The 24,355-nt window shown below is 38.4% G+C and overlaps 1 protein-coding gene across 18 annotated transcripts in view; it reads left to right on the top strand.

Moving 5' to 3' along the window:
• Window positions 1–24,355, top strand: part of SUPT3H (SPT3 homolog, SAGA and STAGA complex component) — a 398,481-nt gene that overhangs the window by 315,059 nt on the left and 59,067 nt on the right. For all 18 annotated transcript variants that reach the window (XR_011251087.1, XR_011251092.1, XR_011251091.1 and 15 more), the window contains one exon: window positions 2,498–2,608. Coding sequence is in view for 12 of the 18 variants with exons in the window: in XM_069562681.1 (XP_069418782.1) it covers window positions 2,498–2,608 (111 nt within the window). In the remaining 6 variants the exon portion in view is untranslated. The remainder of the gene's footprint in view (window positions 1–2,497; window positions 2,609–24,355) is intronic.

The raw sequence follows: 24,355 nt of genomic DNA, 5'->3' as shown, positions 1-24,355 counted from the left end.
CTTTTTAGCAATGATAACATGATTCAAACAGGATGGCTTACTTGCTGCCATCTTACAAATAGTGGCCACAAGTGGTTTCTAATTTACACTTCCTTCTTCAGTGTTCTGAAGTCGATTGGATCTCCATGCCAGAAGTTCTGGGAGATTTTGACCAACATATTCTATACCAAAATCAAACTTACTTGGGAAAATAAAGGAAGAGTCCCTCTTCAATGGCCATGTAGCAAAGAAATAAATCCACTTTTCAGGGAGAAAGGAGCTTTCACAGAGAAGAGCGCTGGAAGAACCCCTTACCCCCTTAGTCTGCAGGATATTGCCCTCTTAATGTCCCCGTGTTGTATGGGGTTGGCCAAAATGTCCGTTCTGGCTTGTCTATAAGATCCTGATCAAACTTTTTGGCCAGCCCAACTCACAGAAGAGTCTTTAGCCTCACCAGGTACTTGGTAATTGCATTTATTCTAATATACTCCAGTTGGAACAAAGTACTTGGTATAGAATCAAGAAAGCATTTTTTCTTTTTAAAGAAAAACTGTGTGTGCACTTTTATATGAGTGCCAAAGTGAGGGGTTAAGATAATTTAATCCTTGTTATTGTGGGCACAGCAGTTATGTTATTTAGGGTATTGTTGGAATGAAATTGAGAAAGATACTCTAGAGTATATTCCTATTTGGCTTATTTCAAATCTTGTTAAAAATAATTAAAAATAATCAAGCTCTCGTTTTATATTTTAGTCTTATTTCAGGTTCAGCTTAATAATTAGCAGATGCTCTTTGTAGGAATGTTTTAATTACTAGTTCATAATAATAATAATAATAAAACACGCAAAGGGCACAAAAAATATATTTAAAGGGCACAGAAGGATATACAGTGAAAAATGTTTCTTCTAACCCGTATGCTCCAGATACCCATCTGTACTCCAAGAGAAAGAAATTCTGCACTGTTACTAATTTTCAGGGTGTCTTTGCAGAAATAACCTATGCTTAAATGAGCATATACTGTTCAGCCTTTAAAAAAAAAAAGCTGATAAATGGTTATCCAGTTGTACACCTGGCATTTTCTCGAACAGTGTGTCTTATAGATAGCTCCATAGGAATCTATATGGAGCTGCCTCCTTCATTATGGTGGTTGCTGTGGTTTCTGTTGCATTGAATGAATGTATCATAATTGATTTTATGGTTCTCTCCTTGATGAACATTTGCTTCATTAATTCAGATAGTACAGCAGTGACTATCTATCTAGCTATCTATATTATTTTTTGCCTGTATAGTATATATCTGCAGGATAAATCCTTAGAAATCATGAAATTGTTGGATCAAACATGGTTGTATTTTTTCATTTTGATGAGATTTGCCATTTCACTCTCAACAGAGGTCATGCTGAATATACCTCTATAAGGAATTCTGAGAATGGTACTTCTGCAATGAGAATGATAAGTAATACATGGGCTACTATTTCTTTCCCTTGATTCTTTAATGTTGATGACTTGGCATCTGGTACCTACTGCACTTTTAAGTAAATTAGCTTATCATTTCAAGAACACGGATGTGCTGTTTTTAATTTAAATAATAACCTACTGCTGTTGATAGCTAACATATGTCAGGCATTGTTCTAAGAGTTTAAACATATCAACTCATTTAATTTTCACAGCAACCCTATAGAACAGTTAAAATTATTATCCTGTTTATAGATAAGGAAACTAAAATACAAGTATCGTACATGACTTAACAGAACTGGTAACTGAGATGGCTGGGATCTAGACCAAGGTATTTGAGAAGCCAGAACCTACAACTAAATCACAAACATATAATACCTCTGTTTCATTTGTTTAAAATCATGTTACATCCATTTCTTGAGTTGAGATCCATACTCTTATTGCAAATAATCTTTTTCATTCTTGTGTCTTTGTGTACTTTCAAACCTATCTTTTACAGATGAGGCAGATTAAAGTAATAGTTTCTGTTTTATTTTGTTTTTGCACAGAGGACACTTAGAAAACTAGGAGCCAAGTTGAAATGATTTTCTATGACCATCCCCTGTATTATAAATAAATATATAGCAATTTTACATTTTTTATTTTAAAATTGATGACTTTCAGGTTATTTCAGAAATATATCCAACAAGCTCCCAAGAAACATTTATAGTAATAAATGTTTGTTTAAAAAAATAGCTTCCTGTAGTTCTTTCAGCAAGCTCACATGACACTTTTCAACCGCTCACAACTGGCTCTATTCTCCTGTACCTTGACATGCAGGCCTAGGTGAAATATTGGGGGCATAAAAATTGCATTTGGTTGGTCTGCTTGGAAGGGGTCATGTAAAAGTCATCTTTGATTTGCTAATGGAATTTTTTTTTGTTAGATGTAGTATATGGCAGCACTGATGTGCATCCTAAGGGGAAAAACCGTCCATTTTATAAAAGTTTATTTTCATATTTTATACACTGTAGTTGTGTTGTGTGTTTTTGATTTAGTAACAATTTATGTGTTTTTCTGTCGCAGAGCACTGCGGCCTGTGGTGTTGAGGCTCACAGCGATGCCATCCAGCCCAGCCACATCAGAGAGGCCATCCGACGCTATGGCCACAAGATTGGCCCCCTTTCCCCATTCACAGTACGTAATAACAGAGTTATAAAAAGTTATATTTATAATCTGAAAGAATTTTGATTTTCAAGTGGTCAAATGAAGCAGCAGTGGAATTGTTGAAAGCAATTTGTGGTAGCTGTAATTTTGTTGTATAAAAGTGGCATAATTCTCTTGGGAAATAAGAGTTAGTCATTTTTGTCTCTTTTTGGAAGAACAGTTTTTTTCTCTACAAAATATTATTTTCTTTCAATTACAAATTATGCTTTTTTTTTTCCTTGGGGCTTATATTTTCTATTTTTCAAAGCTTAGGTTTATAAAACTTTTTTTGTCAAATTATATGTATCCAAATATTGCTAGAAGCACTTTATATTTTAAAATTGGTTAGATTGGCAATACCACTTCTATCAGATGTTCTGCTCCTAAACATACTTTGAGTTGGAAGAAGAAGAAATGATTTCGCTACTGGCTTTGAAGTAGGCTGAAAGGCAGACAGTCTTCCACATCTTCAAATGGTTTTAAAGCTTATAATCAAGGTTTGTTTTTTTTTTTAATGGAGAATTAAAGACTTTATATTTCAACAGCCTAAAGAAAGAGTGTGTGTATGTGTGTTAATTAAATGCTCATCTTATGGCTCTTTTAAGAAAAATCTTTATTCATGTTAATATAACTTTCTCCAAGTCCTTCTCTGTTTATAAGGCATTGGTTTGATTTTCAGAAAGCTAGGTTTGGTTTATGACTAAAGCACAGTAGAATTCACCATTTATTTCACTTTTTTGTATTCACATCTGCTTTAACATACTAAAGCAGAATACGTATGTGTAACATTACACATACATACGTACATAGCATATGTTTTTTCCTGAGTGGATTTTGCTATTATTTGTTGATAGAAGTCATAATTTCTTCTAAATTATCTCATCATCTTTTTTCTTGTGTTTCAGTTAAAGAGAATGCTTTCTTAGCATTCTTTGTTTTCATTGATTATTGTTAATCATATGCATTATCAATATGGCTGCAAGAATGTATCAGAGCTTCTTTGTCTAGAAGCTTTCTATAATGGTGACAGTTATTTCCACTTCTGGTTAATGTATTAAATATGTCATATATGTGATTCATATTTATATTAATATAAAAAGCAGTGTATCCTTTTGCATGAGTGTTTCTAGGTTATTTACAATTGAAAGAATGAAGTCTGTATCTCTTGTTTTATTTTTTTCCTACGTGACAAGTGAGACTATTTTAAGTGATTAGCCAAAAGGAAGATGAGATTTAGAGAAATATGAGTTGATTGGAAGAATTTAAAAACCAACTGAAATTGAAAGAACCAATTTATAACAAAGGATTAAAATTTTCAGATGCATAGATAAGAGCCAAATAATGACTAATAGTCTGAGGCAATGGAATAGAGAGAGAAGAAAAAGGCAGAGTTGATAATAATCTAGAACTAATTAAAGGGTAGCAAAGAGCTACAGGGATTTTGAGAAATAACCTAAAATGGTTTCTAAAAGTAATGGGTAAAATTACATAAAGGAAAATGTATCTACTATAAGGGGAAATCTCCTAATCATAAGGTCTGTGATGTTTCTTCAAACGAAAGTGGTGATGGTGGTAAGCTCCTTAATTCTTCAGGTTTTTTTTGTTTTTAAAAACACTGGTCAGATCACTTGAGAACCATCTTGGCTGATGACACTGTGTGTCTGTGTATAAATATATATTCATTCCTCTGTATCTCAACCTGATGATCATGTATTGTTGCTTTTATAATCCAAGATTGTAGTATATGGCAGGAAATATACTTGAAATATTCAGAATATATATATATATTCAGATATAGTTTAAGCTGATTTTTGTCTAATAAACATATAATCAATATGGTTTTTTAAACTAATAATTCAATGTAAAAGTGCTTAGTGTAAATAGATCTGGAAAATAGAACGAATAAGCCATGATCTTGAAGGCCCGCTTAACCACTGCCAGAGCAGATGAACAGAGTCAACAGAGATGGGAAAGAAGGCAGCACAGGCAGACACTGAGTCTTCTTCACGCCTCAGGCCTTGAATGGTCTACTCTATTACGGGGACTGTAAGGATCTGCCCAGCCCACAGGGCAATATATCCACTCCATTGTCTATCATGAATAGTAGGACTAGGCAGTATTATGTATTACAGTACATAAGTCTGCCTTTTAAAGTTAAAAATTCTCTTTAAAGTAGAATAGATTTGCAGACTACATATGCTAACAGTGTGAACACCAGTCCTGGTTCCCTCATACTTTCACCTGCTAAGAGGAGACGCTCCTGATGCTGGAGGATGCTGATGCTGAGTTCCCTGATGTCCACTCCCTGAGATGATATATGATGCTGCTTTAGGGACACTTTGCTTCCTGGGCTTTGGGCTGTGGCTCCTAAAAGGAGAGGAGGCATGTGGGCTGCGTCTTTAGCAAGCTTAGACTGGACCTAAATTATGCAGAAAGGCTGAGCTAACTTACCTCCAGTATGAAATTTCCTTTGTAAACTAAAATCGCATTAACAGCTAGTTTATATTTATGAAACATAGAGATTCTGTCTTTGCAGCATGTCATTCTGCACATAAAATGCTTGTCTAATGATGTATATAAATGAGATACCTCATTTAGACTACCCATAGCTTGACTGATGTATAGCTAATTCCTAAAACTATGAGACTAATTTGGAGAATTAAAATGACAGCCAGTGGGTTACTTGGAAACTGAATTCCAGCGTCAACCAGTAAAGCCAAAAGCATTCTGCTTTTGATGTGGCATCATTCTGTCCTCTACTGTGTGACTTGTGAAATGATTGTACAAATGTACACCATTACAGATTTCAGGAATACAGTTCATTATACGAAGAATTGAAAGTGAATTCTTCCCCTTGGGAATAGTTGGCTGAAATGGTAGAAGAAAGGAGTGATTAAAGCCGTGTAAGGTGGAGGGGAGAAAGGAGTACAGCAGTGCTTTGCACTGAGGAGCCGCTGGGTTGGAGAGGGAGGGGACAGTGTGACCGAAACAGCAGTTTCCTGCCATTCATACGAGGGCTGTGGAGACACTTCTAAACCTCCAGTCCCCACGCAGCCAATTACAGCTATATTGCCTTTGGCATGTTGGTTTTCCTCGGTGACTTCTTTTCAGTGTTTTCATTTATTCTCAATCCTTTGCAGAAGATCAGAAGAGAGTATCGTACCTAGAAGCTAAAAGATTAACTGAGATTAAGTTGAGGTTAATTTAAGTTAGGTTTTTTTTTTTTTTTTTTTTGCAACTTTTCCCATAGCTGTATGCCTGATCTTCTCTGGTGGTGACTTAGCTTCTGTATCTATCTGAAATACTAAAGAACATTTTTTTTTTTTTAAACTTCAACATGTAAATATTATGATTATTTTTTTTAAGCTTTTTATTTTGTGTTGGAATATAGCTGATTAACAATGTTGTGATAGTTTCAGGTGGACTTCATAGGGACTCAGCCATATTTAAAAGGACTAGTTTACCTTTTTTAAATTATTGATTTTTCCTAAATGATTCTGAAAATCACTTCAGAGCCTGCAATTTGAAAGACAAGGTCTCAGCAACTGAGTGTCCATAGTTTCCACTTGATTTTTGCTTACAAGTTAGGTTTTGCTTCCTAGCTCCTGTGAAATAGAAATCTATGGAACAAATGGCACAGCCTCAGATTTATAAAGCTTCATCAAATTCAGTTTATATGAATTTATATATTTGTGTAAATTATTGTAAAAAGGTTTTCAGAGGCTGTTGTATATATCACAGTTGGTATAATTTTTAAGCATAAATTATTACTAGTCTCATTTTTCTCACTTTTTAAAATTTCCTCAGTTTACCAATTATGCAAATAATGCTAGTATGTTAGAAAATTAAAATATAAAAACGTAAAGGATAAAATAAAACTTATATTAAGAAACTTTTAGGGCCTTAAAAAAAACAGTATAGCAAAAGCTTTAAAGGAGTTTTTCTATCAGACAGTTAATTGGTACTTAATTGTTTTCATTGAATTTAAGTGTGTAACAGAAGAGTCTTGCAGCCTAAAGATTCAAATGCTTTTGGTAATGGTTTTTGTTTTTTGTTTTTTTTTATCTTAGAATATTCTTTTTCAGGTCAAAGGACAAGAAAGCATTTTAAAATTTTGTGAATGAAGTAGATTTTACAATTAGAGCATTTTGGTTTTTTCTCTTGAAGAAAATACCTGCAAAGAATAACTCAGTGGACTGTGTTATCTGCCACTAAAAAGATGGTCAGACGTGTGTTTTCTCTAGATCCTGGCTGTGTACAAGCAGTGGGCGGTGCCCTTGGTCGCCGCCTCTGAAGCACAGTCCCAGTGCTCAGTGAGAAGTGCTGGGAATGGCTGACAGAAAGCCGGGTCTGCAATTCTGAAAGCCAGAGAAAGCGAAGTACGTGCACCAAGGGGATGACCTAATCCCGTGTGTAATGCCTATATATGTTAGCTTCTCCTGAATGGTATTCACAGTGGAAAACTCTCTCACCCCTCACCCTCCTGAACTTACACATCACCGGGTGGCTCTCCACTGAAGCAAAATAGTAAAACTAAAATTTCTCATTTAAGCATGGTCATCTATATGAATGGTACCTAAGTGTGTCCCTAGAAGTGAGCGGCTTCAAAACCCACTCGGCTGTCTTAAATTGTGAGACATTTGGCTGAGCATTTTAAAACTGGCTAAGAAAAGGGCTCCCCAGGTGGCTCAGTGATAAAGAACCTGCCACCCAATGCAGGAGATGAGGGTTCAATCCCTGGATTGGGAAGATGCTCTGGAGAAGTAATTGGCAAACCCACTCCAGTGTTCTTGCCTGAGAAATCCCATGGACAGAGGAGCTTGGCGGGCTATAGTCCACGGAGTCACAAGAGTCAGAGACGACTTAGTGACTAAACAGCAACAAAGACTTGAGAAAATCATTTAATTCAGTCTCAGAGAAGCTTTGCCTTGTACCCAGTGGCACCTTGTAAGTGAATGACCCGGCTGGCTCTGGCATCCAGCCTCTCGACTCTAAGCTGACTACTCTTCCCTTGTGGCCATTTACTTTGATGTGTTATGTCTATTAGGGATGCTGGAGATGCTCTCATATCATTGGTTCTTCAGAAGTATTCACAATAGACAAATAAGAGTCAAAAACAAGAAATTTCCTTTAAGAATTCCTCATGTTAAACTTTTAAAAACAGAAGTGGCATAGCAGATTGCTTTGACTATTTTGATCTGGAATTTCACATTCGTGAATAATTCTTATGTCTTGAGCACATAAAATTTGTCTGCATCTTATGTGTTCAACCTGGAAAATAAAATGTTATAAAATATTAATTTTTAAATGTAAATACCAAGTAGAAATTGGGGATGAATTCATAAATATTTTTTAAGAATATTTTTTAACTGGAAGTAAAAATTTCTCAGTATATTTTGTGTAAGTACTAAATCTGTCACTAGGTTGGAGCCAAGTACGTTTTCATAGGTATGGGCCACTGGTTCTCAGAAAATTTGATGTGTGGCATATTTATCATCATCTGGGGCTTCCCAGGTGGCACTAGTGGTAAATGAGAATCTGCCTGCCAGTGCAGGAGACGCAGGTTCGATCCCTGGGTTGGAAAGATCCCCTGGAGGAGGAAATGGCAACCCACTCCAGCCTTCTTGCCTGGAAAATTCCATGGACAGAGGAGCCTGGTGGGCTACAGTCCATGGGGTCGCAAAGAGTTGACATGACTGAGCATCTGAGCGCACACACACACATATTTATCATATAAGAATAACCTAAAATTGAGCATTGTTTAGAAAAGGGGTAAATTTTTAAATTTAGTTTTTAATTTTAAAATAAAGTGGGGCAGAAATGTTAATTACAAAATTTATTATGTCAAATTATGTGAAATAATGGTTTCTTTAGGTCATAAGCAGTTGAATATTAGAAATCTAATGATTCAACTAACACAGTATTCACTTGAGGGTTACTTAGGGAGAGAACGTTTGAAATGGAGTAATGAGAATACTAGAAAACTTCTTGAGAGGTAGTCATTAGAATCAGAAAAGTATTAGTTGATTAATAACATACAATATTTGTTAGGAACTTTTCATTTACTTTGTGTTATTCTTACAACACAGCAAGATGAGTGTTGTTTTCCCCACTTTATAGGAAAGAAAATTGATATTTAGAGAAAAATCAGGTAACCAGCTTAAGATTACATCATGACAAGAGCTAAATAGAAATACTCTGTGGCTCACAGGGATCACAGGCTTCAATGAATCCTCACTAATCTTCCTCATTAACTCTCTTTTTGCATATTGGCCTCTATTCTTAACTATTTAAGTGGTCTTATTGTGAAAATGTGAAATAGCATTTCCTCAACTACATTGCATAGAAGACAAGTGTTCCAAGAGGAATTAAAAGATGCTCCATAAGAGAAGGGTTTCTTTATCAAATATTCCAGAAATCTGATTGTTATACGTAGAAGATCCACTCTGAAAATCTCATTCAATAGGAATAGAGATGTTTCAAAATCAAAGTTATGTTGTAACATTATATTCATCACAGTATCTACTTTATTTCCACATTTTATTTTATTTACATTAAGCGTTAAGAAATTTCACAAATATAACAGTTTTTAATAATGATCAACACAAACCTGTAATCGTCTTGCCTCAAAAGAGAAATACTAAGAAATTTTTGGCTCAAAAATTGTTTCACTAACAATATCTAATAAGTGGTGACATTTTTAAACTGATTCTATTTAAAGGGAATCAATATATGGATTTCTTATTCAAGCATAACTCTTCATGGTTTTCTAGAAATATTTTTAAGGTGTCTTAAAACTTATGTATAAGCTATTTAAAGTGAAAGTGCAACTCACTCAGTTGTGTCTGACTCTTTGCAACCCCATAGGCTATACAATCCATGGAATTCTCTAGGCCAGAATACTGGAGTGGGTCACCTTTTTCTTCTCCAGGGGTTCAAAGTTTCAGGGTCGGATTTGTTTGGCTTTGTCCCTTGAAGCCAGATTTGGTGAATTCATTACCAATACTTTTTCTGCTGTTGTCACAATGTCTTATTCTATATTGCTAAGTAGAGTTGGCATAATCATGTTATATGTTTACTTAATGTTTCTTAGTCATCAGACAGCATTCAGGGAGAAGGGACGAGAGGTCTTATGTCATCTGAACATTCTGCAGTAATAACTTAACATTGGGACAGCCCATGAATTTGTCTACAAAGAGTTACCCAGTTCCATTTTGAAAAATTCTGGTGTTATTAACAGCTGGTTTGTCTCTTCAGTAAACAGGGACATTTTGCTTTTTATCTGCCTTAATATCAGCAGTAAGAACCTCACACTTATTCAGCATGGGCTGTATACACTGTATGCCAAAGGTGGCATACTGACTTGCGCAGTTTTCCTTATTTACTTGGACTGCTTTGAATATTAAACAAAAACCTGAAAGGCCAGAATTCCAAGACATAGCTTCCTAAACAACAAAACATTTACAAGAAGTTCAAATATAAAACACAAGATGACAGAACCTTTATTTTGAGTAGCACAAAAAATTATAAATGGGCATTCACATCAAACATCTAAGAGGCCCCTAGAAATCCTACAGAGAATCCTAGAATTTTCAGGAAAATAATTTGAAAAGGAGACAATCAGAGTTCTCTAGTGGGGGTCATGGATTTGAAGTAGTTTAAGAAGTTAACTTATCTCTATTCATTGTAAAAGGCAGGCTGTATGGTGGAGACTAGAGGAAGAATTTGAAATGAGTGCAAGGAAGAAGCAGTAATTGACAACTAAGAAGCTTTTTGAGCAGAATATTCTAAAAGGACCACATCTTGATATTTGAATGTGTTATTGTAGTTCCTAGGTTTTTGCAATCTTCTGAGAGTGGAGAGAGAATAGAACAATATTTTGAGTGACTCCTGGCAGGAAATTATTTTTTTCTTTTAAAAATTCACGGGATTCTTTCAACTCATAAATTCATGAAAGCAGCAAAAATATTAGTTGGGAGGAACTAAACTAAGCTGAGATATTTCTGAGCTTAAAAAGTATGGCCTAAAAATGGCAAGAAATTTTCCTTTTAAGTCTATAAATAAGATTGTAAACATTGAGTTAGACATAAACTCAATATATTAAATTGCCAAGGTTCACCTAGCAAAAATATCATTTAAATTTTTCAGTTAATATTTTATATCTAAAGTAGATGAATATTAGAGAAGAACACATTAGTTTTATTGGGGTAGATTCTTTATTAACCATTGCCAGAAACATCTAACAGTCATAGCGTGTTTGGTTTAAGTAAAACATTCGTGTACTGTTTTATTGATAGTGTGACAAAAATTCCCTCCAGACAACCATGATGAGAGCCTGTTGAAGTGGAGATGATTTACTTTTTGATGATTTCTTAAATAGGGTTACATACTTTAGTCACCCAAATACAATCATTGAACTGTCACTTAATTTACTGATGTCGTTGCAGAGTTAATTCCTACAACATAATAAGTGGATTGTTTTTAGTGGAAAATTTACACCTTCCAAAAATGAAACTGATACCTGGGTCTTATTGTGCCCAACATATATTTAAGGCTGTATGCAAGGTAGGAAAAAAATGCAGGAAAAAAATAATTATGCCTTGTTTTCCTGACGTGTTTTAATTATGATTTGATTTAAACCAAATCCCCCAGGCTGTGTATGCACAGATCAAATATTCCACTCCCACACACCGCCTCTGCATGACCCCAAGCTGTGAGAAGAGAAAATTCATAGCCCATATGTCAGTCAGATGTTAATTCTTGCCATGGCACCTGGAGAGGCTCTCCCACCTGACTGGAGTGCGTTTGCAGTTCTGGGCGTATACCCAAGATATGGAGTAGGCTCTCCAGATCTGGAAGTATTTTGGCTGATGAGTTGGCAGAGGTCACGAGGGCAGAGCCCAAGGTCAGGTTCTGAATTTGCCCAGGTGCATTCAAGGTGACAGTCGGGCAACTGTGCCCCTGCTGAAAAGACCAGGGAAGGAGTATCTGAGTTGCCTCTCTGGCTTCAGAAGTTCACAGCCCGACCTGCCTGTTCTGTCAATTCCAATTCAAACACTCATGCAGATTTTATAGTTTCCAGGAGAGAAGTTAAGGACTATTTTTCTGGCCCTGATTTAATTCTGCATTCCTGATCTAACCTGAAACACCCATTCTCATATGCTGGACTAATTAGGTTAAGAGCGTAATAAGTAAATAAGTTGTAGTTGACAAGCATTCCTCCTTGAAGCAAGCTTTTGGTGTTTAACGAAAAGACGGGGTGTGGAGAAGAGGAGAGAAAAGAAGAGAGAGGAGAGGAGGAAGAAGCAGGCCCGAGCTCCACACTGTGCTTTTCTCTGAAGCCACTGTCTAAAGATGGTATTAGGAATTGATCCTCATGTGAGTGAATGAACCTCACTTCCGGTTTTGGGGACAGCAGCATCTTGCACCCACACAACCGGTTTGCAAGTGGATAAAGGCAGAATGAATACGGAGGCAAGACTGCACTGCTACAAGTCAGTCTGTCATCCGCCAGCGCTGGAAAGGCAGCTCGAAGTATATGCCTTCCTGATAGCATGAGCTACCCTTCACATGCAAAGGATAGCACTTGCTTTCTTGGTTTGGTTTAGATAGTAACCGTTCATCTGATAGAATCCTTATTGGTACGATTGAACCATGATTTAGAAGTGGAAGTGCTGCTGGTTAACATCCCCACATGGCCTGAGATCCTTATAGCTCTGGGATCTCCATTTAATAGTTCAGTAAAAGTTGCTAAACGTGTATTAAAAATCTGTTGAAAGGGGGCTATACTGTATGGAGATGAGTAGCTGGATGTTCCATGTAGTGAAGGAGATGCTCAGCTGCGCATGTAAGCCATGCCCTGTGGTTGGTGTTGTGGGGGTAGGGTTGGGGGGAGGAACACACTGAAGAGGCCACTGTCTGCCTGAGGAAGTCAGGGAAGCTTCATTGAGCCACTAACATTTGAACTGAGTTTATGAGACGGAGGTGAAGGAAATGAGTGAGAACTGTGAAAAGACAGCTCAGGCAGAAAGAACAGCAGGAATAAAATGAGGGAAAATACAATGTAGGAAGACAGAATGGCTGTTTGGACCAGGGCAAGGATCTGAGTCTGGAGCGCACTGAGAGCAGGTGAAGCGCTGAAGGTGGGCTGACGACAGTTTGAGGGGGATTTTGAATCCCAGGCCAGTTTATATGGACTTCATCACTCAGGCCAGTGGTTATCTAATCATGCTCTATAGAAACCCCAGATTAGTTTACAGGTCTTCTGCAGAATAATAAAGCGTTTTCCCTAAATAGTACAGATCAGCTTTTATCTGTCATATGCATTGAGTTTTCGGGAAGATTTTATTGGAAAAATTTGTTTGTAAACAACAGGTATGGTCAGCAGAGAGCGATTTTAGAGTTTTTGAGCAAGGTATTCATATGAACAAACCTGAATTCTGGGTGAAAAAAAAGAAAGTAACCCAGTTATGGGATGGAGGAGGGATTGGAGTTAGGAGATGTAATTGGCAAAGAGACTGATCAGATGGCCACCACAGTATTACAGGCCAGAAGACAGAACAGCCTCTGTCGAGACAGTGACACTGAGAGCAGAGAAGACGGGGTTCTATTCAAGAGATTTTTGCCATAAAGCAAAAGTAGAATGATGGAATGAAAGAAGAATAACAGATGACAAGTTTGTGATTTAGGTCAGTGCATAAAGCAGATAATTAGAAATAGTCTCAAGAATAAACTCTATACCCAGAAGCTTACAGAAAATTTGCATTAGCGTAAAGATTCAACAAGAAAACTAATTTCAAGGGGTTTTCCTTAGGGGAAGGAGGGAGAGCTCAATGCATGGCTCACCTGAACCTTTAAAAAATAAAAATACACAGGCACTATAACTTTGTTTGAACTTCTGGGAGTGTTTAGATATATAACCAGAAAGTCCCATGTATTATTATGCTGTTTGGGTGGACAAATTGACTTTCTAAGCCATTAATGAATTTGGTCATGCATTCCTGAAAGATGACTATAATCTGGCCAGATTTTGGAGATGTTTTCATCATTAAAGCCATGCCCCCAATAGCTTTGTGCTGGTACAAATAACCAGAGCATCTTTTTTCTAAATGTTGGTTAGTGGCTTCCATCTCTGTGTGAACCTGTTGTCTCCATCACCTCCCCCAAAATAAAGTCTCAGGGAAGTAATGGGAGCAGCGCTGACTCAGACAGCAGATTTTGGAGGATGATGGAATAAGGTACTGTTAGCCTTTTTACCTTTACCTAAATCCAGTGTTAGCAATGATGGCGATGCTTCTAAGTGGAGACGTGCCATGCTCAGTTCATCCTCACCCTACACTCCCTGCTCACCGACACAACCATCTGTAAGAAGCTCAGTCTCAGACTTCTCTGCCCTTCCCCGCTACGAGTCCCTCCTTCAGCTTTATGAAAGAAAACATTTCTTTCTGTGAAAGGTTTTTGTACACCCGCATCTGGAAGTGTTTATTTCAGTGGCATGTAAGCTATCTGTGGATTTAGTTAGCACCAGACCCCCTTTTGTATACTCCTGCCTTAAAATTTTTATAAATGATCTTATTGAATTGGTGCCAGTATGCACATGGTTTGGCTGATTGCTGCATATATCCTTTACCTGCCAGTCACCTTTGATTTACGTTCCTTCTGCTAAGCTTTTACTTTCCAAAAATGGTGCCACTGAACTGTCCTCTAAATCATCTTATTGGTTAAATTACTCCAAGACGAGCTGATATGTTTTGGGTTGCATACAGACAGATGAATTTATATCTTTTTGCCCTTACCCACTTCTAGTAAAGCCAGCCACTTAGGAGGGTTGGACGTGTTATGTCATCGATCTCTTTATTCCAGATGAATACCATCTGAAACACTGTGCCAAGACCAAAGTGACAAAGAGGTGTTCTTCAGCATCCCCTTCTGCCCAGAGACCTTCTTGTACACGTAAGCCTGTATCTTGAACTGAACCTGATGTGGGGACTTTTCATGGCTCAGAAAAGGGGAAATAAAGTCTCTCAAACAATAAGTAAACTTCATCAGAAAGATCGAGACTTTGTAGGCTCTACAAAGCTTTACTAACTTGTGAGTTTTATGGTGTTTCCTGGAGAAAAGCAGGTGGCTTGGCAGTTATTTTGGATATTGGCTATTTGTGGTAATGGTTTTGAGGGGTTTCATATTTCTAAAGAGAGATCCTAAAAAGCTAGTTCCTAAGAGAGTTTGACAAAGTGATGCATCATTTTAAACTAATTTTCTTGGAGTTCACTGGTCACTGAATATGCCATTTAACTTGATCTTGCAGGTTACCAGCTCTCTCCATGGGGGTAATCTTAATACTTTAGAGGGTAATCTTAATCACTTAATATTTAATAACTGGGAAGGTTAGTATGTTGACAGAGTAAAGCAATACTGATAGAATTTAAAAATAGCTTTTCAGTTCAGTTCAGTCGCTCAGTTGTGTCCGACTCTTTGCGACCCCATGAATCGCAGCATGCCAGGCCTCCCTGTCCATCACCATCTCCTGGAGTTCATTCAGACTCACGTCCATCGAGTCAGTGATGATATCCAGCCATCTCATCCTCTGTCGTCCCCTTCTCCTCCTGCCCCTAATCCTTCCCAGCATCAGAGTCTTTTCCAATGAGTCAACTCTTCGCACGAGGTGGCCAAAGTACTGGAGCTTCAGCTTTAGCATCATTCCCTCCAAAGAAATCCCAGGGTTGATCTCCAGATATGCAAATATCTAACTTAAAAAAGCTTTGCAAAGAATGACTTTTTTCTGTTCTATATGGTGATAGGGGAGTATTTTTAAATTTCACGATTATACTTGAAATGGCATGGAAGCATTTCAAATGCTTGGATTACACAGATCTCAGTGTCATAGCTCACAAACTGTTGGAAGCAAAAGATCGAGCTTCTAGGTACCTTTACTTGTGGTCCCAGCAAGCCTGGAGGTGTTTATTCTGAAACACTCAAGAGGCTTCATTTGTCCCCCTGAGAGTTTATGTGGCACTCCCTGTGTCCTGCCGAGGCGAAAGACATCTCAGGAGCTCACCAGTCAGTCACGCTGGCACAGCCTAGTCAGTCCTTCTCCTGGTGTGCTTTTCAGAGATGTGGGGGACTGCATGGGAAATCAGCGCCAGGTATGTGAGCCCAGTATTTGCATTAAACTGTCACTTCTATTCAAAATGTATATGTGTGTTTATGTAGTCTTTTTGACAGGTAGAATTTATGTGTATGTGCATGTATACACGTAAGTAGCCTCATTTTAAAACATTGTCTTCTAAGGGTTTTCAATGTATAATACCATTTCATCATTCCAACAGCCTAAAAGATAGTAGAATTAGGACTATCCTAAATAAATAAACATTAAAAGAATATCTTAAGTGAACCAAATTTCACTGACACCATTTCATGTTAAGTCACCAGTTGACACTCTACTGTCTTTAATAGTTGGAGTCAGATGACTGGCCTGAACCCCCGTTTAATCAGTTATGAAAATGACTGGTTTTTTAGCAAATACTTAGTAGTAACACTTGAAAGTTCCTAGCACTATGCCTAAAACAGAGAACATGCTCCCCAAAGCAAACACGGGTTTTTTTGTTTAAATCATTGTCATCCTCGTAGAACACAGAAGTAGAAATGGCACGGCTAGTGTGCCCTTCTGAAAGGTGCAGAGGAGATCCAGTCTGACATGGGACTATGAGGCAGAGACCCAGACCCACTGATTGTCTTTCTTTGTAGCCTTCAGAGAATTCCCTGCTGTTTTCATGTCTATATTCACGTGTACAAAGTGGGTAATACTGTGCTCTTTATAGTTTCAGAGTATCTTGAGCTCCGTGACCGCTGGACTCCTTTCCTGCCCCACATTTCTGCCCCTGTGTGGGCAAACAGGCCCATGTTGAGGACCATTTTACTTCCGGTGGTGGTGGCATTACTGACCACATATGGGAAGTGAGGCTTAGAAGCAAAACGGGTATGGTAAAAAGATGAAACGCTACAGAAATTGTGGGTTGCAAAAAGTGACTGCCAAAAGCTTTTCCAGGAATGAGAGCTTAGAGAAGTTGGAAGCTCTAGATTGAAAGAATGCAAGATATAGTACATCGCAAACTGGCTTTAATTGCACGTTTCCAGCTTGAGGATCAAGAAAGGACCTTTACCTAGAAAGGTTCCTATTCCTGCTTTCACTGATTTCTAAATCCTAAACTTCAGATAGCAGTCACTGACCTCTCTTAAAATATGTCTTGTACCCATGTGAAAATTTAATTTCAAGTATCTGGGTGAAAGGATTCATAATTCAACAAAATCATTTGGTGATGATACTTAAGTTGTAGTCCTGGTCCGTTCTCTCAGTCCATCTTAGTAGGACCTGCCTCCTTTAGTTTTTCAAGATAAATGAGAATTTATACTGTTTTTCTACAACCTTCTAAGAATTTAACTGTGAAATCACTGTTCCCAGGTTATTTCAGCATCCAACCCTTACACTCTTTTCTTCCAACCTAAACTGAGAATTTTTCTCTATTTCTCCTTTGTGGAAAGAAAAATACTATAATATTATATGAACAAACTCTCTGAGGCCCTTTCTAATTTTGGTAGCAGTGTTTCTCACAATTGCTTGGAAGAATTTTGTCACTGTCTCCACTTTAATCTTGAGACAGCTTCTGTGTACGCCCATACTTCTTTTAGGGGTCAAGATCTAGAGAAGGAAACCTTTTCACACTTGGATAGATCTAGGCCCAGGGAGCTCCTGGTGATTCAGGGTATGGTAGGAAGTGTCAAATCCCTCCTCTTCCTTATTTCTTTGACTCTCTCTGAACTGTTTTCTCCTTCAGAGACAAATTTTGAACCCAAGATATTTTGTATTTCCTGGTCTACCTACCCCCAGATAGACCAAGGGACTGTGTTTTAATAATTTTGTATCTCCCTTAGTGAATTACAATGGCCTTTGCTTATTTGGAGCTCATCATAAAAGATGGATGAGTGAATGGACAGATGAGCGAAATGATGGTCTGAAGAGAGAACAGCCTTCCAATGGACAAAGTCCAATCTTAATCTCCCTGGTCAGGTTTAGGCCCCTGAACTTGGTATATCCTGAACTGAATCAGTTCAGTTCAGTCACTCAGTCGTGTCCAACTCTTTGCGACCCCATGAATCGCAGCATACCAGGCCTCCCTGTCCATCACCAACTCCTGGAGTCCAACCAAACCCACGTCCATCGAGTCGGTGATGCCATCCAACTGTCTCATCCTCTGTCGTCCCCTTCTCCTCCTGCCCTCAATCTTTCCCAGCATCAGGGTCTTTTCAAATGAGTCAGCTCTTCGCATCAGGTGGCCAAAGTATTGGGGTTTCAGTTTCAACATCAGTCTTTCTGATGAACGCCCAGGACTGATCTCCTTTAGGATGGACTGGTTGGATCTCCTTGCAGTCCAAGGGACTCTCAAGAGTCTTCTCCAACACCGCAGTTCAAAAGCATCAGTTCTTTGGCACTCAGCTTTCTTTATAGTCCAACTCTCATGTCCATACATGACCACTAGAAAAACATGGATATTAAACAGTATATAGATCACTGCAGAGCCATAAAAATGATATGGTTGCTTCATTATTAGTATCCAGCATTAATCATTGATTCCCCTGGAATCTCAGGCAAAATCATGCCCAGGTCACCTCATGAGCAGTATCTATTTTAAAAATGAATATTTTCAGCGGGTAATTATATACCAGATATTTTGAAGAATCCTTGGGCGCTGAGAGAGTATGAAGCTTAGCTCCTCGCATCATGCTGGAGCCATCATGGGAGCCGACTCTGAATCTTTGGCTGTAGCGCACAGACTTTGTACTCGTGGTGTGTGAGTTCAGCAGTTGCAGCATATGGTCTTAGCTGCTCAGTGGCATGTGGGATCTTAGTTCCCCAACCAGGGATCAAACCCTCATCCCCTGCGTTGAAAAGCAGATTTTTAACCACTGGACCACCAGGGAAGTCCTGACAAGTTTCTTGCTTTGGGGGTATTTTTGTTTTGTTTTGTTTAAATCCAAGAAAGCATTGTCTAATTCTTGGGCTTTGGAGTTGGCCTTGTTAGAGAAAATCCTTCTTCATGGGTGAAGTCAGATTTTACTGGTATGGCTATTTTATGAGCAATTAAACTGAACATTTAAGGTAGGCTACAGTTGATAGTCAATAGATAGGTTTTTTAATGACAGGAATTATAAATATGAAACTATCCCCTGATAGAGGTGGCACTGAATTATCACTATCCATTCAGGAAGCTTTTGACTGAAAAATTATAGGCACCAGAAATAACCACTTAGAAAACAAGATTTGAAGAACCCAAAATAGCCGAATTATTTGGAGATTAAGACACGGCTATTACTGAGATGATTATGAATTCCCAGAGACACAGCCTAACTTTTCTGATAAAAGTGCCTTTGTTAGTGGTATGCTGCTGTACAGTTTCAGACACATTTTTATGATACATTTTTATGCATGGCCATCAATTAGGAAAAGAGTCTAGACATCTTGTTTTCAAATTTGGAAGAACTGTTTTCTCATTGGATAACAGCTTCACATGCTGTCATGAAATATGTCAGGTTCCCACACAGACTGTAGTTGTCTTTATTCTTAGTGGGGAACCTTTCTCTTGCCCCGTTAAGAAATTCATTCCCAGCAGATAGTATTTTGTGCTATAAGGCTAAATAAAATCACTGGTCACCTGCGGTATAAAGATGCAGCTTCATATTACCTCACTGAAGGAGAAGTCGTCTTTCTTTCTATGCCAAAGAAAAGCAGACATCCACAGGGATGCTGCAATTCTGCTTTGAGAGAAATAAAAGAATTCTCAGGATTGGACTAACTTGGTGGCTCAGTGGTAAAGAATCTGCCTGCCAGTCGAGCCAATCAACAGGTTTGATCCGTGGGTTGAGAAGATCCCCTGGAGGAAGAAATGGCAACCCCCTGAAGTATTCTTGCCTGGGAGATCCCATGGATCGAGGGGCCTGGCTGGCTACAGATCATGGGGTTGCAAAGAATCAGATACGACTTAGAAAGTAAACAACTAAAGGATAGTAACAAAGGAAGAATAGCACAAATGAGTATGTCCTGACATCCTGCTGCCAGCTAAAAGGATGGTGGTTCCTCTCCAGAGGCAGACGGAGATAAGATCGGGAAGGAAGACAGAAGAAATCACCCTCCCATGTGTAATTAGGAAACCCACTTCTCCGCAGCCTCCATCTTTTTCCTGAGGGCTGTGTTTGGTCTGCCTCTTCTCACTGGGCAGGGAAATCAATTCCCCTGATGAACAAGGAAGAATCAAGTTCATGAGTAATTCTCATATTTTATTCAGAAGAAACCATTTTCCAGTTAATTAATTAAGCAGCTATAGTTTTGAATTCCTGGTATGTGGTTAGTGCCATGTTAGACACAGGAGAAGAGAGGAAGGAAAAAAATGAACACCTGCTGAGTGCCGGCACCTCTCACAGGAATGGGCACACTGAGAGCCAGTCTTTATTTGCACCTCTGCCAACTACCAGCACCAATGCCTGAGACTAGAAAGAGAGCTTGAAGTTCAGTTGTAGGGAGGGCAGCAGTAACTCCCTCTTTAGATAAATGGTAACTTTACCTCATTGATTGCAAGTGCTTTTGGAATTCAGAGGGAACTGTATGGCTGGATTCATCAAGAGTCTCCCTCAGTGATTCTTGTGCGTCTTAGTGCTCTCCTAGGCCTGGTGGGAAGGCCTCCTGCCCTCGACCCCACGTTGTGTGCAGAACCTCCTATCACAAACACTGCTCAGGCCCCCTTCACCGCCACGCCCTGAGCCAAAAGGCAGGCACTAACGGATGAGTAAGCAGATGTGGTCTATGCAGACAATGGCCTGTTGTTCAGCCCATGAAGGAATGAAGTGCTGATTCTTGCTACCACATGGGCGAACCTTGGAAACATGCTAAGTGAAATAAACCAGACACGAAAGGACAGATATTACATGGCTTCACTTTTGTGAAATAGCTCAAAAAGACAAATTCACAGAGACAGAAAGTGGATTTGAAGTTTCCCGGGGTGGAGGAGAAGGAGAATTATTGTTTAATGGGTACAGACCTTTTGTTCGGAGTGATGAAAACTTTGGGGAAACAGTGGTGATAGTTGTTTAGTTTGTAAACATAATGCCACTGAATTATGCATTTAAAATGATTACAGTGGCGAATGTTTTGTTACATATATATATATATTTCTTTTTCACTGTCCTCACCCCCCAAAAAAGCAGCTGCTGCCAAATGACATGAAGGTCTATGGATTGTGCTGTGGCCAGTCTTAGGTGGGTGTTATGTAAGTCTGAGTTGGAGGAGGATTTGAGCTGCATATGTTTTTAAGTAAGGGAAAAGGCAGATCCGCTCAGCAAATCCTTCTTCTCTTCATGTTCTAATTCAAGATTCAGTATATGCTCATAAACTGACACAGTGTCCACAGTGGTTGCCTGTGCTGGCTGAAAAAGAGTATGACTCGGGCTTCCCGGGCAGCTCGCGGTGAAGAGTTCACCTGCCAACACAGGAGGCATGGGTTTGATCCCTGGTCTGGGAAGACCCACACGCCATGGCACAGCTAAGCCCTTGCACCACAGCTGTCGGGCCTCTGCTCTAGAGCCTGGAAGCTGCAGCTACGAAGCCTAGTGCCCTAGAGCCTGTACAAATAAACTTAGAAACAGGATGACTCATATTACTCTTAAATTTGCTGGTGTATATGTCTTATAGATCCAGATAATAAATGCATGAAACATATTAGTTTTTTCTGTATATTAGCAACTAATTAGATGGGCATTAAATATTCAAATTGCAAATATTTATTTTAATAAAATATATAATATGATTCCATTAAATTTTCAAAAAAACTAAAATAGAAATTTTAATTTTATTTAAATACTTTGAAAACATATCCATCATAATGGTATTCACACAACTGGTAAAGGAAAAGATATACAGGCTAGAATTCGGAGAAAATGCCAGTGGTGTTTTTTTTATGCTTTGTACAATGCAAAGTTTTTCGAATTTGTTACTATAAGTTGTGGTCACAACTCTGTCAAAAACAGTGACATTCTTTGGAACAATTTGAAGGTTACTTATGATTTTTTCTGGATGTACCCAAAGAAAGAACATCTTGATGAAATGGATATCAAATTTGACCTTGTAATCACTGTCAAACATATGGTGGGAATGCTGACTAAGAACAGGTGAAGTGATTTGACTTAATTTTGAGAAGGTATAAGATGAACCATAAAGAGACCAACACAAGTTTCTCAGATCAAGAATAAACCAAGGTCTTTGGAGGAAAATAAAATCAATTTTAAATTGCACTGTCCACAAGTTACTCGGTATGAACTGTTGACTACTATGAATAATGCTAGCCAAAGCTTATGCAAAAGTTATATCTAAATTTGGCTGATTCACTTATTTTAAAAAGTTATTTTTTTAAGAGAAAATTGTTTTCTAAATCAAAAGCAGATTTGAACAAAGGAATAAAAATACTCACCTAATTATGAAGGAGAATTTTCACAAATCATCTTAAAACTGATTTCTGTAGAAAATATTTTCTGTTTATTATAGATCAGGGTTATTATTACAAGAAAATCATTTCAATGAATCTCTTATTTGTTTTGTTGTTATTTCTAGAAAAGTTATGTAAATTCTCTGGGGTGAGGAAGGGGATAAGCATTGTCTGAAAAAGCTTCTCACTTAATTTTAACTTGGGGAACAGTGTTTATTCATTTGACATATAAACTACATAGGGTAAGCAGTTGTGTCCAGCAGGACATGTAGTGGAGAAACTTTGGAAGAAGCTGTCAGATTGGGAAGCAGGGAGAGAAGCACATAAAAATTAGAAACTAATGTGAAAGGCTGGGAAAGAGGAGAAGTGAGACTTCATTGAGGTCAGGGTCTAGGAGAAAAGAGCCAGGAGGGAGGAGAGGAAGAGAGGTTCAGCAGACAGGGGAGAGATGAGCCGTGGCCACAGGCACTCAGAAGCCAGTGGGGGTGTAGGCCCGGCTGCACAAAGGATCCGCGTTCACAGTGGAGGGAGGTGTAGGCTTTGGCCCAGAATTGCAACAGCAGTCTTCTTCCTCTGTAACACTTTTAAGACCTCTAGTATGTGTCGCCCAGGTGCACTCTAAAAGGGCTGTGCCAGGTTACTCTACCACCGGCAGTTCATGAGAGTTCAGGTTTTGCTGTGTTCATGCCAGTATTATTAAGTTTTAAACGTCATTAAAAGTTTAATAATTTGATGGTCTGCCAACATTTCTAAAATGTGGCATGGCACTAAAACGAAAACCATCCCTGTTTGTAAAATATTCCTTGGAGAATCCCAGTGCTGTCTGCCTTTGGTATAGTGGGAAGAACCCTTGCCCCCAGCCATGACAAGTCCATGAGCCTCTCTCCATCCATAATGTGAGTCATAACAGGACTTTCTGAGTCCCAGAACAGTTAAGAAGAATAAAGGAGATGATAAAACTGAACATTTGTAATTGTAAGCTAGATAAATGTAAACTCAAGATAGTTGGTCTATATGTTAACTCACATGGTAAGACATAACCTTGAGTACCTACCTCATAAGATTGTGTGAGACTTAAATTAAGCTATATCACTTCTAACCCCAGTTTTTAAAATCAAAATTTGAAGTAGAGGATGGACTGAATAACCAATCCTACTTCAAATTTTGATTTTAAAAACTGGGGTTAGAGGTGATATATCTGGGGTATATGTATAGAAGTGATATAACTGGGGTTAGAAGTGAAATATCTAAGAATAGCCAGGAAAATTCTCAAAAAAAAAAAATTGGGGTTGCTGTTGTTGTGTCCCTCAGTCATGACCAACTCTTTGCGACCCCATGCCCATGGACTAGAGCCCTGCCAGGCTCCTCTGTCTATGGCATTTCCCATGCAAGAATACCAGAGTGGGTTGCCGTTTCCTTCTCCAGGGATCTTATTGACCCAAACCTCCATCTCCTGTGTTGCAGTTGGATTCTTTTACCTTTAAACCACCAGAGAAACCCCTTATAATTGGGAGAAGGAGTATTAATTAGGTAGGCCAAATATTACTTCATAGCACAAAGCTTTAGTAACTCACAGTTCAATGTTGGTATATAAATAGGTTGAGAATCCTCAAATTAACAAAAATATACCCAAATAATGGATGGTGAATTTAACATACGATAAAAATAGAAAAATAATCTCCAAAATTATGTTTGTAACCAAATGAAAACAACCACCAAAAACACCTAATATATAAAGCAACAAGAAGATATATTTTCCACAGTATCTGTCTCTATCTATATGTGTTTAGGTATGCATATGCTTGTAGAGCTATTTCAAATCCTGAAAGATGATGCTGTGAAAGTGCTGCACTCAGTATGCCAGCAAATTTGGAAAACTCAGCAGTGGCCACAGGACTGGAAAAGGTCAGTTTTCATTCCAGTCCCAAAGAAAGGCAATGCCAAAGAATGCTCAAACTACCACACAATTGTACTCATCTCACATGCTAGTAAAGTAATGCTCAACATTCTCCAAGCCAGGCTCCAGCAATACGTGAACCGTGAACTTCCTGATGTTCAAGCTGGTTTTAGAAAAGGCAGAGGAACCAGAGATCAAATTGTCAACATCCACTGGATCATGGAAAAAGCAAGAAAGTTCCAGAAAAACATCTACTTCTGCTTTATTGACTATGCCAAAGCCTTTGACTGTGTGGATCACAATAAACTGTGG

The sequence above is a fragment of the Ovis canadensis genome, chromosome 20, assembly GCF_042477335.2.
Source record: "Ovis canadensis isolate MfBH-ARS-UI-01 breed Bighorn chromosome 20, ARS-UI_OviCan_v2, whole genome shotgun sequence".
NCBI lineage: Eukaryota > Metazoa > Chordata > Mammalia > Artiodactyla > Bovidae > Ovis > Ovis canadensis.
Note: the sequence above shows the minus strand (reverse complement) of the source record. Positions and strands in the feature narration are given on the sequence as shown.